This window comes from Prinia subflava, chromosome 11 (assembly GCF_021018805.1).
Source record: "Prinia subflava isolate CZ2003 ecotype Zambia chromosome 11, Cam_Psub_1.2, whole genome shotgun sequence".
Lineage (NCBI taxonomy): Eukaryota > Metazoa > Chordata > Aves > Passeriformes > Cisticolidae > Prinia > Prinia subflava.
In genome coordinates, this window is record NC_086257.1 from 4351993 (window position 1) to 4367559 (window position 15567).

At 59.7% G+C, this 15567-nt stretch overlaps 1 protein-coding gene and 1 pseudogene across 1 annotated transcript; one reads left to right on the forward strand and one right to left on the reverse strand.

Moving 5' to 3' along the window:
* TSPEAR (thrombospondin type laminin G domain and EAR repeats) lies at positions 1–11798 on the forward strand. The gene is made up of 12 exons (XM_063408009.1): positions 1–590; positions 2924–3144; positions 3326–3564; positions 3678–3768; positions 4154–4310; positions 4709–4840; positions 6336–6568; positions 7774–7960; positions 9427–9656; positions 9742–9929; positions 10481–10582; positions 10806–11798. The coding sequence occupies exons 1-12, from the start codon at positions 497–499 to the stop codon at positions 10957–10959; spliced, it is 2028 nt and encodes a 675-aa protein (XP_063264079.1). The 5' UTR covers positions 1–496; the 3' UTR covers positions 10960–11798.
* A 744-nt stretch (positions 11799–12542) lies between these two features.
* Positions 12543–15332, reverse strand: LOC134556323 (uncharacterized; annotated as a pseudogene).
* Positions 15333–15567: the final 235 nt, after the last annotated feature.

The window sequence follows — 15567 nt, forward strand, 5'->3', positions numbered from 1 at the left end:
GCAGGGATGAATCTCCCACCTCCTCCCTTGTGAGCCCAGAAAAATGAATCACCAAAAATGAAAGGAAGCAAAGAAAGCAAGCAAAAAAATAATGATTAAAAAAATCCCTCCCCAAAGCCGCCTTCCAGAGGGTTGGGCAAAAGATAAAAGCTCTCGGAGGAGCCGGGACTCCTCCTCTCCCACCACCGACCTCTCATTTAAATGTCTGTGAGCAGGCTGCAGCCGGCACTGCCTCGGCGGCCGCCCCGGGACCCCCCGGCCGTGCCCCCGGGGGCGATGCCCACGCACAGCCTCGGCAGAGAGCCGGCGTTCAGCAGCCTGGGCTGAGGGCCCCGGGCTCGTCCGGCTCCGGGGACCACCCCAGAGCGGTGCCGGGGGCTCCGGGGGTCCCGCTGCAGAGCATGCCAGAGCCCCCGGGGCGCTGAGCCGAGCAGGGCAGGGCGGAGCGGACGGCGGGGGGGTCCCGGTGCATGGACCCGCTCGGACCCGGCCCCCGATGTCGGCACCGCTGCTGCTGTGGGTCGTTCTCCTGCGCTGGGCCAGCGGCGGCGGCTGCATCCGCGGGGGCAGGACGTGGCAGCACTGCACAGGTAGGAGCCAGGGGCGGGTGGGGGCACCGGGGACAGGTGTTCACCCCGCCGGCAGACGTGCCGGGACTGCCGTGCTCCCGTGGCTGGGATGCGCCCCACGCTGCCGGGGCAGAGCCCAGAAGGTGTGCTCTGTTCGTGTGGGTCAGCCTCTCGCTGGCAGCCCAGCCCCAGCGTTTCAGTGCTCCGTGTCCCCTCAAGTGGACCGAGTGACAGAGATGGATGCCAGCACCCATGGACAGCAGGATGTGGGGTCGTTCCTGTGCCTGCAGCCCCCATGAGGCCAACGGGGAGCACCCAGCCCGCTCGGGGCTGGGGGGAGAGCTGTGTCTGTCCCTGTTGCACAAGTGTTGTCCCACATTCTGCTGGAGGCAGAGGGGAGGGGAAGGACTGGAAGAAGGAGAAGAGAGCCATGAAGTCCCCCTGGAAAGTCCCTCCTGCCGCGGACTCTTCTGTGCTCTGACAGGCACAACCTCTGCCCTCCCGGCAGCACAAGTTCCCATCCCACCGTCCCCGGCCGAGGAGCCAGCAGCTCCAGTGCCATTTCCTGGGCCAAAGAGGATCCCCGTGCCCTGGCTCTGCCATCCCATCCCTGTGCCTGTGCTGTGTGGGCAGCAAAGCCTGAGCTCAGTTTTTGGGGCTGCTTGGGCCCAGGCTCTGTGTGCTTAGGGCTTGTCCCAGTTTGATGGCAATGGTGTTTGCTTTTTGTTACAGCCCAGATGGTGTGAGAAGAAAAACAGGGAGAGATTGGAGAGTTTCTGCCCACTGCCTCCTCCCTGAGGTGCTCCAGTCTCTCTGGGAATGTCCCTGCTGTCCCCAGGCAGCCTTGGCTGGAGGGATCCTGGGGGTGCTGAGGCCCCAGCATCATCCTGGGGACCCCAGCATGAGGCTCCCTGACACCACTTGTGCTGCCCAAGCTGGGCTGGAGCACCCCAGCTGCTCTCCCAGCCTTACAGTGATGGGTGTGGGAGGCAGGCTGGATTTAGGGATTTGGGTTTGGTCTTAGAACTTGGCCCCTTCCTGGCCCACAACCTCCAGCCCCAGCTGAGCTCTTCCCCATCTCATCCTCACCATCTCAGGGGCAACCGGGGGCTCCTAAACCCCTCTGCATATCCAAGCCTGAGTTTAGCTTGTTCTTTTTTCTGGGAAAAACAGGATCTGGCCATTGCCTGAGTGATGCATTTCTGAAATGAGCTGTTCCTGTTAAAACTCCCCCAGCAAAACTTTGCTTTAGGAACAGCTTAAATCAGCAGTGGGGCAAGCAGGGGCCACACAGAGCTGCAAGGGTGGAGAGGATTTCACCAATCTTTTTTCTCTGGTCTGGATGGAGCCACATGAGCAGATTCCTCCTTGCTCTGCCCACCTGGAGCTTGGCTGTCTGGAGGAAGCGCTTCCCTTCTCCAGCTGGTTTGGATTCAGACACACAGCCCAGCCTTGCTCCCAGCTCCCTCCTTCCCAGCTCTCCCGCTGTGCCCCAGCAGCCCGGATTTATTAGTACAAATTGGAGCTAAAAGCCAGGCCTCAGCAGGGTGGGACGGAATCCGGGATGTTTTAATGTAGCCAAGTGCTGCTTCATCTCTTGGGCATCATCTCCCTTCTCTACCAGAAAAGCATTCAGAAATAAAAACAGGAGGGTCCAAGGCCAGGAAGGTCAGAGAGGTCCCCACAGCTGCTACAGCCCTTCCTGTGCTGAGATGTTGGCCTGGCAGTGTTCCGTGGGGTGCCACTTTCTGGTGCTGTTGTGCTGTGTGTTCTCACCGGGGCAATGCCCTGGGGCTGGGCACGGCCTTCCCTTCTCTGGGGAGAGGGTAATTATTTATAATGAGTGGTTTTGGTGCCTGCTGGGAGAGTGCATGTGTGCAATTAGGGCTGGGTTGGGAGAGCCTGAACCGGGACTGGAGGGGCAGAGCTGTCCCCACTGCCCTGTGGACAGAGACGGGGACGAGTGGCTGCCCTGAGGGCAGATCTGTGGATCCCTGCCTGCTCTCCCGGCTCCGCTGAGGCTGCTGGTGCCGGTGGATCCCCAGGAAGCTGCTGGCAGCCTGGGGCTGCCTGCCTGGCAGGTGCCAGCTCCAGTGTCAGCGTTCAGAGCTGTGTCAGTGACATGGTTCTGCTGTGGCGATGGAGATGCCAGCCTTGTGTCTGAACGGCAAATCTTGCCTCTGGCCCTGGAGCAGGGGCTCGGGGCAGACCCCAGGCAAGGTCAGCAGGCTGCTGCGGCCCCCAGGCCATCCTGCAGCTGTGGAGCCCCTCAGCAGCGCTGGGGTGCCCCCATCCCACGGCGGGGCGGGTGCGCTGGCTCCGGCCGCGGTGACGCGCTCCTGTCTCTCGCACAGACCTGCGGCCGCTGGACATCCTGTCGGAGGCGGTGGCGGCCGGGGGCCCGGCCCGCGCCATGCGGGTGTTCCAAGTGCAGGGGCAGCGCGGCTTCCAGCTCTCCGCATCGCGGCCCCGCGCCCTGGCCTTCCCCGCCTCGCGGCTCTTCATCCACTGCGACCGCTTCCCCGAGGAGTTCTCCATCATCGTCACGCTGCGGGCGCTGCGCGGCCCCGCCAAGGTGAGCGCGGCCCCGCCGAGGTGAGCGCGGCCCCGCCGAGGTGAGCGCGGCCCCGCCGAGGTGAGCGCGGCCCCGCCGAGGTGAGCGCGGCCCCGCCGAGGTGAGCGCGGCCCCGCCGAGGTGAGCGCGGCCCCGCCGAGGTGAGCGCGGCCCCGGCGGTGACAGCCGTGCCCTCCCGCAGAGGAACGAGTACATCTTCACGCTGATGGTGGAGGAGAGCCCCGGCGTCCTGGTGGGGCTGCGGCACGGCCCCGACAAGCTGCACTTTCTCTTCTGGAGCCAGGAGCGCGGCGGCGGCTGGCAGAGCCGCGTCACCTTCCCCAACGTGTCCCTCTCCGACAGCCAGTGGCACACGCTCGTCCTGGCCGTGTCCGGCCAGTCCTTCTCCTTGACGGTGGACTGCAGCATCCCCAAGGATGTGTAGGTTGGGGGCAGTCCTGGGGGGCTCGGCAGGGTGGGCAGGGTGATGTTCCTCCACCAGCATCCCCTCCAGACAGGAAATTGTTCCCTGCCTCTTCTCTGCCTGTCCTCAGGGTGGTGGAGACACCATTTCCAGCCTCGCTGTCGGTGAGGAGAGCCAGCTTCTACCTGGGCAACAGGCGGAGGAGGAAGGGCGTGTTCACGGTAGGTGTCCCATGGCACCCAGGGGTGCTCAGGGGTGCTCGTGGCTGCCTGTGGGAGCACCCACAGCCCCCTCTCAGTCCCCTGAGGCAGGGCTTGGGCCATGGCACAGGAAGCAGAGGTGACTCTGGGTCCTTCCCGTGTGGAGGCACTGAAAGGAGCTGCTCCAAGCCCCGTGGCAGTGCTCCCCTTCCATCAGCTGTTAGATTGCCCCTGCTGGGCATCTAGGATCTGAGAAATGTGCATGAATCCCATGGACACCTCTGCATCCCAGGAGGGAGGCAACAAGCAGAAGTCAGGCAGGAAATCCAAGGCAGGAATTACCTGCAGTTCCCATTCTGTGATCTTGCGGGGCTTGGTCTCCATCCCTGTGCTCCCGCTTTCCCAGGGCTTGCTGAGACAGCTTGTCCTGCTGCCGGGAGCCGATGCCACCGCCCGAATATGCCACGCCGTGAACTTCAAAGTAGCAACGCTCTCTGTCCCCGCTGTCCTCCAGGACGTCCCTGCAAAGCCAGTGAGCAACGAGGTGCTCAAATACCCCTACGGTCAGTGCCCCCACGGCACAGGCTCTGCTGGCCGCCCCACCTCTGTGAGGAGGGGTCTGTGTGGGGCTGGGAACGAAGCAGAGCAGAGGGGAGAGGGTGTTCCCAGCACCCTCCGTGTCTCAGTGTGTGTGTGTTGGGATCCCTGTCCAAAATCTCCATGAGAAGATGGGATGGCCCTGCCTGAGCCCCTTGGTAGAGCTGGGTTCTATCAAGCTGTCAGTGGCCCCACACAGGGTTGCCGCAGTCCGTGGCTTCCCAGATTTGTGCTGGGATTCCCTTTTCCCCACTGCCTGATGCCCATCATCAGGATGAGAGCAGGACATTTGCCCCTCCTGCCTCCCTGCTCCTCCGCTGAGTGTGCACTAAGAGGCTGCTGCCTGACCCCTCTCCATGCCCAGAGACTGACATGAAGGTGACCCTGGGGGCCCGGCCACGCTGCTCCAAGCAGGAGAAGGCGCAGTTCTGGTTCAACACCTCCCGGCGAGGGCTCTACCTCTGCAACGGCAGCACCTGGGTCTCCATGCTGGAAGGTACTGGGGGGAGATTCTGGCTCTCTCAGGGAGGGAAGGAGACCCTTGCAGCAGAGCAGGAGCTGAGAGTTGCCCTTGAGACCACTTTGGGATGGGAATCAGCAGCAGAGTGGGGGCCTGGGATGTCTCCTGTCTCTCCTCTGCTTGGCCAGGCTTTGCTTTGCTCTCAGTGCCCAGGACACTTCCAGAGCACCTCTGGGTTCAAGTGCCTCTGTGGTCCCTCCACCTTCTCCACCCTCTCCACCTTCTCCACCTTCTCCACCATCTCCACCTTCTCACCTTCTCCACGTTCCCTCCTGGGAATTTTCTGGGCAGGATGAGCTCCTGACCTGTCTAAGCAGGACAGCTCCCCCCTGGAGCATGAGGAGAACTCATGCTGGGGTCTTACTTACCTGTGTCCCCTTAGTGCCACCAACTCTGCCCCTTTCCTGCCATTTGTCCCTTCCAGTGCCCATACATCTGCCACTGGGGCCACTCTGGAGGTTTCTGCTCCAATTTCTGGCATTAGTTCTGTCTTAGTCTTCCCTAACCTCTCTTCCTGTCATCTCCTCCTTGTTCTCTTGAGGATAAATATATCAAAATAATCAAAATCCGTGGCATGGGGTTCATTCCTGCTCCCAAAGGACACAGCTGTGCTCTCTGCTGGAGAACAGGCAGGGCTGGATGGGGCTGGATGTGCTGCCCATTGAGGGGCTCTCAGCCTCTTACCACCCCTTGATTTGGCCCTTCACCCCCAGTTGTAAAATGAGAGATACAGGACTCCAGGTGGCTTTTAGAAATGCTGTTTATTGCAGAGATGATGTTACAGCAGTCCTGGGTCATGGGTGTACAGAGCCCAGCCTAAGAGCTGCCAGCTGCAGCTTACAGGCATGGCTGAAGCCTGAAGCCTCTTTAGGTTTGGTTGCAATGCATTATAGAATTTTCTTTGCTGAATATCTTAATACATAAAAACCAACCAGCATCACACACAATACCTTTACATTTACCTATAGCCTATCACAACTATTACCATATTATGGTTAGTACAATCCATTCACCTCAAGTTAGTGTGTTACAGTTTAAACTTCAAGTTGTTTTGCAGTGGAAATTTCTTAGACCTTTTTTCTACTTGGTAAAAACATCTTTTTGTTTGTAGTCAACATATCCTTTGTTCTAGTCATAAAATCTCCTTCCAACTCATTATAACCTTTGTTTTCTTAGTTGTTGAGTAACAGCTGGCTCAATAATTCTGGCTCTAGACATCTTTTATTCTTCTAAATCAAAACTTGCTTCCATCTCTATTTCACTTACAGGTTCCACATTCAGAGAGCCTTCTGCTCAGCATTCATATCTGTAAAACTTTCCTGTTAAACTTTCATCCTTTCCAACACCCAGTGACCCCAGGACCTTCATTCTCCCCACAAAGCTCTGCACAGCAGCAAGTGCCACTGGGCCAGCCCTTGTGGGCTAAAATCACCTGGCTTTAACCTCGTCCCTCTTTTTTGTGGGCTCCCAGTCCACCACAGGCTGGACTACGTGGAGGAGTACCAGAACCTGGTGACCAACTCAGAGACGATGGGCGTGGAGGTGTTCACCATCCCAAAGGTGGGGCTGTTCGCAGCCGTGGCCAACCGGGTCACGCCGCCGGGCTCGGCCGTCTACAGGTGGGCCGAGGGGAAGTTTGTGCACTACCAGAACATCCCCACCTACCAAGCTCAGTCCTGGAAATATTTCACCATTGGGAAGAAGGTCAGTCTGCCAGGGAAGTGCCCCTGTGTTTTGGTATATGAAGTTGCAGCTGCCCAACAGTGGCTTCTGTGAAGCCTGGAGCCTTGGGCGTGGTTTAGGGAGTGGAGGTAACTGCATCTCAGAGGTCTGCCTGTGGTCTAAGGAGCCCTCAGAGCCTGCACTTCCCTCTCGAGACCCACTGAGTCCAACATGCTGCATTTTAAAACTCTCTTGCTTTTAAATTATCCCAGGGCTTTGGAGCCACCTCTTCTCCCCTGGGCGATCTGCCCCGGGGCTTGAGCAGAGGATTTGCCTGGTTCCTCTCCCTGGGAAGCTACTTAGCACTTTGGAGGAACCCCAGGAAAGCCATCTGCTGAGAGCCAGCCTGTGCAGGGCTCCCAGGGAAGCCAGGATTGTTCCCCCTCTGTGTGACCCATTGTGGCTTTGTCCCCAGGGTGGCTGCAGGGCTCCCCCATTGCCAGCCACGCTCACCAGGGTGCAGAGGGATGGGCAAAATTTTTTCCTGCAGGCTTGGTGACACTGACATCCCTGCTGGCTGGATATGAACAGGCCGTGTCCCCTGATGGTGGCAGTGGGAACTGAGGCTGGACACCACTTCTGATAAGGGACATGGTGGGGACTGTCCCTGGAGGTGGGGCTCTGCAGTGTGACAGAGCTTGGATCTCCTCCCTGCCTTGCACTTGGCCACCTCTGCTGCACCACTCTTGACTTTTACAGTTCCACAGGGGTTTCTTGGTCTGGAAAATGTTTTGTCTCAGGGAATTGTTGTCATAATTGTCATTGTTATCAGTATCATACCTGTCTTTTTTTGTTCTGAACCACCTTGCCTTACAGGAGGGTTTGTCAGCTGAACCTCCCTCCTTCCCCAGCACATTTCATGTCCATGCTGCCCATTCCTGGGGCTGGAGGGTGTCAGGAGACAGCTCAGCTCTCCCTCCCCTTCTCTAAGAGGCTGCTGGCTGCAAGTTGTGCCCCTGCCATGCACAAAGACCTTTCTGGCAACAGCCAGAAGTATTCTGTCCACTTGCCACTGGGTCCTTGTCCCCCCTTTGTGTTCCTTGGGGACAGGGCCCCCAGCCAGGCCCATCTTGTCCCTCAGCAGCCACCTCCATCCCTTGCCCTCCATCCCACCTCCCCCTGCGTTTTCCTGTCCGTGCTCCTTTGCGAGGAGAAAACCAAAGCCACCCTGGCTTCTCTTTTTCCAGATCTTCCTGGCAGTGGCCAATTTTGAGCAGAACGAGCGGGGCCAGGAGTTCTCTGTGATCTACAAGTGGAGCCGCAGGAAAGCCAAGTTTGTCCCGTACCAGCGCATCGCCACACACAGCGCCAGGGACTGGGAGGCCTTCGTCATCCAGGGCGAGGCCTTCCTCGCCGTGGTCAACCACAGAGAAGGTGCCCAGCCCTCGCTGCTCCCTGGGGTGGATCTGGGGCCCTGATGGGTGCCCTGCTCGCAGCAGGCTCCCCCTGCACCCTCAGGAGGAGCGCGGGGCTGAGCCAGGGGTGTGCACACCCAGGGCCTGCCGGGCACCCGGGGCCTTGCAGAGGGAGAAAAGCTTTTGGGGAAGGGGCTGACACAGTCACCCTCTGGGTTTCTGACTCCAGGGGTAAGGGCAGGAGTGGGGACGGTGTCTGTGCTGAATCTTTCTGCTGCTTTTCATTTTTATCCCCAATATTACATAAGCCCCATGGCTCAGTCCCATGGTTTTTATCCCCAGTCCCATGGCTCAGCTTCCCTGTCCTTCCCTGGTAGTGCCACAGGTTGAGCCTTTTGTGGAGCCAGATCCTTGACCTTGTGGGCATACAGGAAAGTGAGAGCCAGCTGAGACCCCTCCCTGGATACCCTGCAGACAGGATCCAGCCTCATTCCCCTCCCCAGGCCGAGAGTTGTTCTGGGTTGGGAGTGCACCCCTGGGTGCAGAGGGTGAATGTGTTCCCAGCACAGCCCTGGCTCTCCAGGATGCTCCCAGCTGGGCTCTGATGCTCCTTCCCTGCCATCAGGGCTGGCTCGGGGGGCAGCAGCACCTCTGGCACCAGGCTCAGAGCTGGCAGCAGGCTGCTTGGGCTGGGAAAGTCCCTGTGTCACCTGCTGGGCTCCATCAGGGCCAGTTTGGATGAGACCCACCCTGGTGGCAGTGCAGTCCCTTTGCCAGCCATGCTCATCACGCAGGGGTTGAGGACATCATGGCCAAGCCAAACTGGGGATGTTTCCCTTAGAGGGGGCTGCAGGGTCAGTCCCTGAGGAGCTGCCACTTATCCATGTGGCCATTCCCATTCTTCCTGCAGCCTCTCTTTGCCTGAGTCCCTGCTGCAGTGAGGATTTAAAGCCCGCTGGGTCCCACACAGGCATGGGGTCTAGAGGCTTGAGCAGAGCCCAGGAGCTGGATGGAGCATGTGCTTTAGGGCAAGGGGAAAGCCCCCGATGTCAGGAGCTTAGGGACAAAGCTGGGACTGGCCCCACTACACAGGGCCACCCTTGGGACAAGCTGGCAGAGCTTGTCCGCCCTGGGACCCTGGCATGGTGTCTCTGGAGTGCTGCTTGTGTGGGGACAAAGCACCTGCCTGTCCCTCCTCTGCCAGGGCTGCCACAAAGCTGCTGCTGTGCACTTGGGACAAGCTGTTGGTGTGTCCCATGGGATGGAGGCTCCAGGAGTGGAGGCACTAGGTAGGGATGGAGGGGGTCTTTAGGCAGGGATGGAGGCTGTAGAATCTCTTTGGCTGCTTCTTGGGGAGCAACAGGTCACTTGCAAACACTTGTGACCTGCTGGCAAATATTCATGTAGCTGAGCCTGCTTCTGGGTCTTGTTTCCTGCACAAACCAGGAGTTGCTTTCCCTAATGGTGCACATCTGTCTCCCCCAGGGAACAACCACAATATAGACAGTGTGATATACAGGTGGAACCCCAGGACAGGGCTGTTTGAAGCTAACCAGACCATTCCTACCTCTGGAGCATACGACTGGGAGTTTTTCACCATTGGGCCGTATTCCTTCCTGGCTGTAGCTAACACATTCAATGGCACTTCCACCAAGATCCACTCACACATCTACATCTGGCTCAGTGGCTCTTTCCAGCTCTTCCAGTCTATCCTGGTAAGGCTTGGCCACTGCTCCTCAGTCCCCCCTCTGTTTAGACAGGGCAGCCACATCCAGCTTCTCATGGCCTCCTTCCCCACAGACATTTGGTGCAGCTGACTGGGAGGTTTTTCACATTGGGGACAGAATCTTTCTGGCTGTTGCCAACAGCCACAGCTACGACAGTGGGATGCCAGCACCCTCCAATTTCTATGCCATCAACTCCTCCATCTATGAGCTGAACATCACGGCGCAGATGTTTGTCAAATTCCAGGACCTTCCCACCTACAGGTACCTGTGCAAGGATTCTGGGCACTTCTCCGTCCATGTCCTTCCCCTGAGCAACCCAGAGGTCTCACAGAATCCCAGGATGGTTTGGGTGGGAAGGGACCTCAAAGCCCATCCAGTCCCACCCCCTGCCATGGACAGGGACAGCTTCCACTATCCCAATTTGCTCCAAACCCCATCCAACCTGGCCTTGAACGCTTCCAGGAATGGGACAACCACAGCTTCTCTGGGCAACCTCTCCCAGGGCACCTCCTCTTTTAGTTTAAAACTTCACTTGCTTGTCTCCTGGAGGGTTCTTGCAGGCTTTCACTGTCCCAGGGACTGAGACTGGTGGGGAGGGTGATGGGTGATGGCTCCTTGGCACCAAATCCCAGTGGGCGGTGGGAGAAGGCCCTAGGTTTGGGAATGAGGGTGGATTTCTTTCAGGGTTTTCTGTGTGTCCTCAGGGTGTCAGAGATTGGGGGGGTGGGCTCTGCCTGATGGACACACAGCCCCTCCTTCAGCTGGCCACACAGGGGCCATCTCACCTGCCTCTCTGCTCATTTCATCCCCAGTGCCCTGGACTGGGAGTTCTTCTCGGTGGGAGACGACTCTTTCCTGGTGGTAGCCAACTCCTTCGATGGCTTCACCTTCTCTGTTAACAGCATCATCTACAGGTACTGCAGGGGGCAGGCCTGGGGGCTTGGGGGCTGTTCCCTGCATGGGCACGACGTGGTGCCTCTGCCAGGGGGGTGGATAGGGCTGTTCCCTGTTTTCAGGCAGGAATGGGAAGCCCTGACCCACAGCAGGGAGGTGGGAGCTGCCAGCCCCAGGGCTCAGCTCCCCTGCCCTTCCCCGGTGCCCCTCACGGCCCAGGAGCTGACTGCCTTCCCTGTGCAGGTGGCAAGGCTACGAGGGCTTCGTGGCAGCCCACCACCTGCCCACTGTGGGCTGCAGGGACTGGGAGGCGTTCCACACGGCCGAGGGCTCCTACCTGCTCTACTCCAGCGCCAGGGAGCCGCTCTCCAAGGTGCTCAAGCTGAAAACCACCTGAGGCAGCTGGGACACGCTCAGCTCAGCGCCAGGACCAGGGCGAGCTGGGCATCCACGGGAAGATGGACCACAGAGCCCAGAATGGCTGCAGCATCAGCTGGGCAGTGCCTGGCTGTGTGCTCTGCAGGAAGGGAGGAGGAGGAGGAGGGCAGCGCTCCAGGGCTCCCTGCAGCCTTGTCCAGGGCTGGCAGAGGGGCTGTTTCTCCAAAGCTCTGCCACCACACTCCAGAGCCGTGTCCTACCCAAGTTCCTGAGCCCAGGTGCATCCCCTGGCTTACCAGGACCGTGATGCTTGGCAGTTTCCAGGGATCCAGAGCTGCCAGTAGCTGTGGCCAAAGCTTGCACAAAGCCAGGGAAGGGAGAGATGGAGCAGAGCATGAGCTGCTGGGGTGGGTGCATGGCAGAGGGGAGTAAACATGTGAGAAGTTGCAGAAAAAACGGGTGTCCAGGCTTGGCTCTGCCTGCTTGGGGGGCTGTGATGTTCCTGAGGACCATGTGGTTTGACGTGGCAGCCATCCTTCACGTCACCTTCATGCCGCTGCCACAGGTGCCTGCCCACCCTCCCACGCTGCTGTGGCTGGTTTGGGTCTCCCTCAGCACGTGCTGTGTTGTTGTACAAACCTGTTGGGGTGTTTGAGGGCCAGTGCTGGTCCTTGCTCCTCCAGGCACCTTTGCATGGGGTTAGTGACTCCCAAGAAAACCTGCTTTGCATTTGGACCGGTCCAGCTACCACGGGCATGGGAAAAACCCAAAAGTGCTTCAGGTGAAGCTGTGGCTCTTTTCTTTTCCTCACCTTTGCTGAGGGACTCTTTTGCTTAACCAGAGCTCTAATAAACTGTGTGCACCCAGCCTTTCTCTCACATGAATAACCCAGCTGCTCTGCCCGTGGCAGAGCATCTCTTCACCCAGCAAGTCACCCCTGAATGTCCACAGCCGTAGGTGGCCTGGCCAGGATGAGGTGGCCCTGAGCACAGGAGTGTGCTGAGGTGAGGGTGCCACTCTGTTCCTCCCACCCAGGCCCCACTGCCTCACCTGAGTGTCCCAGAGCACCTCTCAGCCCTCCCCAGAGCCAGCTGAGCTGGGCCACCCGCCCTGGCACTGGGGAGCCCTCAGGAGGTGCCAGCCCCATCCAGAAGGGCTGGGGGGTCACAGCCTGAGCCTTCCCAAGTTCCAGACCTGCAAGGTGAGCCTCTGCATCCCTCCCTCCTCTCCCTGTTCAGTGCAGCTGCAGCTGGCTCTGCCGGGAAGGACCATTTCTCCCTTGTGAGGAAAGGGAGAATTTGATTTGCACCCATCACTGAGCTGTGAGCAGCAGCTCTAATTCAGCCCCGGGGAAGGGCAAGATAAGGCAAGACCAGATGTATTTGGGCAGCTGGTCCCTGCTCGAGGCAGATTCAGCTGAGGGTGGGAGGGGATGGCACCTAATGGGAGTCCTGCTGGTACATTGAATTTAGGTTGGTCTGCTTTGGGAGAGATTGAATTAGGATAAGCCCCCCAAGAACCACCAGCACCACCACCCTCGCTGGATACTCAGCTCCCAGCACAGCACAAACCCTGAGGGGTTTTCCTAAGTGCAGGGTTTTATTGAGGAAACGAAGGTTTTGGAGTTCCCCTCACTGGAGGCAGGCAGAGGCTGCCAAGGTGCTGGGGGCCTTAGGGAGGATGTCCTGCCCTTGGCAAGGCTGGTGCCTCACTGGAGCCAGGATGGGGTGACCCCTCTGAGTGACCCTCAGCACCCCAGGGACCTCCTGGCCCCACAACTCATCTCTCCCTGCCAGGGACGTGTTCTCTCCCAACCACAAGCGTGTGAGTGAGACTGCATTCCCTGCGAGCCCAGCTCTGGGTGGGAAGAAGAGTCTGGCTGGGGATGTTTGTCCCCAGGACCCTGGCCTCCATGGGCAGGCCCACATGGGTGTCCCTGGCATCCCTCCCCCGTGTCGTTTGCTCACGCTCAGCCTGGTGTCGCTGGGGAGGGGAGATTGGAGGCACTTGTCTGAAGAAAGCACTGGGGAGCCCTCCAAGGAGCTTTGGTGCCCACCCTGTGGCCACCCTGCCAAGGAGCTGGAAGCTGGCACCCGTCCCTGCCCTACAGGGCAATGCTGGTGGTGTCTGCGCGGCCCTGGGCGCTCGGCAGTGCCCTCGGGGGTCCCGGTGCCTGCAGGAGCCCTCCCGGTTGTGCCGGACGTAGCAGAGGACGTAGCCGATGGCCAGGCGGAGCTTGGCCAGCAGCGCCTCCCCGGGAATGCTGCGGATGCGGCTGCCGGAGAGGTCGAGGGTGCTGCCACCCCTTTGAAAGCTGCCCTGTCGATCTGCTCAGTGGCGTTCCTGGAGAGGTAGATCTCCTCCAGGCGGGAGAGGTGCCTGAAGGCGTGGCTGGGGATCCTGGTTATGCTGTTGGCGTCCAGCTTGAGGAGCACCGCGTCTCTGGGGATGTTCCTGGGGATCTCCTCCAGGTGCCGGGAGCTGCAGAGGACAGCCGTGGCCCCTGCCCGCCCCGTGCACCGGCAGCTGGGGGGCAGGAGCTGCCCCAGGGGATGCAGAGCAGGAGGCAGAAGAAAGCCTGGGCCACGCTGGTGGCTGGCGTGGTGCTGGGGAAGGTCATCCTGCAGCCAGCCAGCTCAGTGAGGCCGCTGGCAGCTCACCGGGGCAGCAGGAGGGCCCCTCGGCGCTCCTGCAACACCTGTACCATCCCTGGAGAGACGCTGTGGATGGAGGGATATGGCAGTATTTCCTGGAACACTGGGTATGGCTCCTGTATGATGTGCCCTGGTGAGAGGCTGGCCTCATGAGACTGGAAAACAAGGGTGGAGTGACACTGGGTGTCTTTCCCAGGACAGCTTAATTTGGTTTAATTAGAAATAGAAACCCCAGCTCCCCTACCCCAAGCTCTGCAGAGACCACCCAGGAGGACAAAGGGAGCTGCAAGATGGGGTGTGGAGAAGGGCCTGGGAGCCTCTGCCCCATCCTGCTGCCAGATTCCAGGGGGGTTGCAGTAGTTTGCTGCTGGAGAAGAGCAGCAGTAAATTCCTGTCTCAGCAACCCTGAGTGTTAAAAAAAAATGATGAGTCATATTCTAAGGATCATCAGCCTGACTTAATCACCACCAGGATTTTAAATAACAGGATGTGGAGCTCTTTTGCTTTCCCTTCCCTTCTGGTCTGTGAGCTGGTACGAGTCAGGTTTCCAAGGGTTTCATCAAAGAGGTGTTTGGAGGTGAGTTTGTTTTTAAAGTATACAAAGAGTACGGTTTGATAGCCTGACTCTGAGGGCGGGAGGTGAAGAGAGGAGCCACTGCCACGCACAGCAAAAGGGGATGTAGGAACCCCAAAGGACACCCCAGTGCTGCTGGGACAAGGCAGGAGGGACACTTTTCCTCTGCCTTCCGTGCTGCTCATGCCCCTCCTGCTGCCTTGGCCAGCCTGGGAGAAGAAATCCTTATGGAGGGGAGATCTGGAAGGCCAAGGGAACCTTTCTCATGGGAATTAAATGTCCCATGTGGTGTCATTAGGGGCACATAGTTGTCCCTCTGGTACCAGAATCCTTCTTCTAATGGCATTCCCCTGGTAACAGCAGCATCCCTCAGGTGTGACCATCCTCAGGGTACCACAGAGGGATGCTCACACCTGAAGGATGATCATACCCAGGGATGCTCACACCTGAAGGATGATCATACCCAGGGATGCTCACACCTGAGGGATGCTCACACCCCAGGGATGCTCACACCCGAGGGATACTCATACTTGAGGGGTGCTCACACCCGAGGGATGCTCACACCCGAGGGATGCTCATATCTGGGGATGCTCATACCCCAGGGATGCTCACACCTGAAGGATGCTCACACCCCAGGGATGCTCACACCCGAGGGATACTCATACTTGAGGGGTGCTCATACCTGGGGATGCTCACACCTGAGGGATGCTGTCTGCAGTTCTGCCCGCAGCCCTGCCCGGAGCTGTGGACTCTGCCCGGGGATATGAAGTTGAGCTGGGAATCCTGGGAATCCCTCTGGCCCTGCAGAATGTACCGGGCTCTGACAGCTCCATCTCTCCAGGGGAACGAGGAGATGCGATGCCAGTTCCCATTATGGAAGGGCTCCGCAGGGCCCTGGGAGTCGCAGCCTCCCGGACCCCGGGGGTGTGCGGGGGTGATGCTCCGGCCCGCCCTCCTGCCCTGCCCTGCCCGGGACTCCTCCGCGCAGTAAGACCGCCCCCCTCCGCCCCCCGCTGCCCCGGAGCGCCGGTCCCTCACCGGCTCGGCCAGGGCGGCTCTGCCTCGCTCCGGCTGTAGGTGCGGTGCGGTGCCGGTGCTGCTGCTGCTGCTGGTTCGGTGTGGTGCCGGTGCGATGCGGTGCCTGTGCCGCTGTGGTGCCGGTGCCGGTGCCGCTGTGGTGCCGGTGCCGGTGCGATGCGGTGCCGGTGCCGGTGCCGGTGCGGTGGCCGTCCTGGTTCGGTGCCAGTGCGGTGCCGGTGCGCGGCGGTTCGGTCCCGCTCAGCCCCACCGGTTGCCGCGGCTGCTCCCGCGGCGCCCCGGGCCGGGCAGTCCGGCCGAGGCAGCTCCGGGCGGTGCGGGAACGGGGCCGGTGCGGGAACGGGGCCGGTGAGGGAACGGG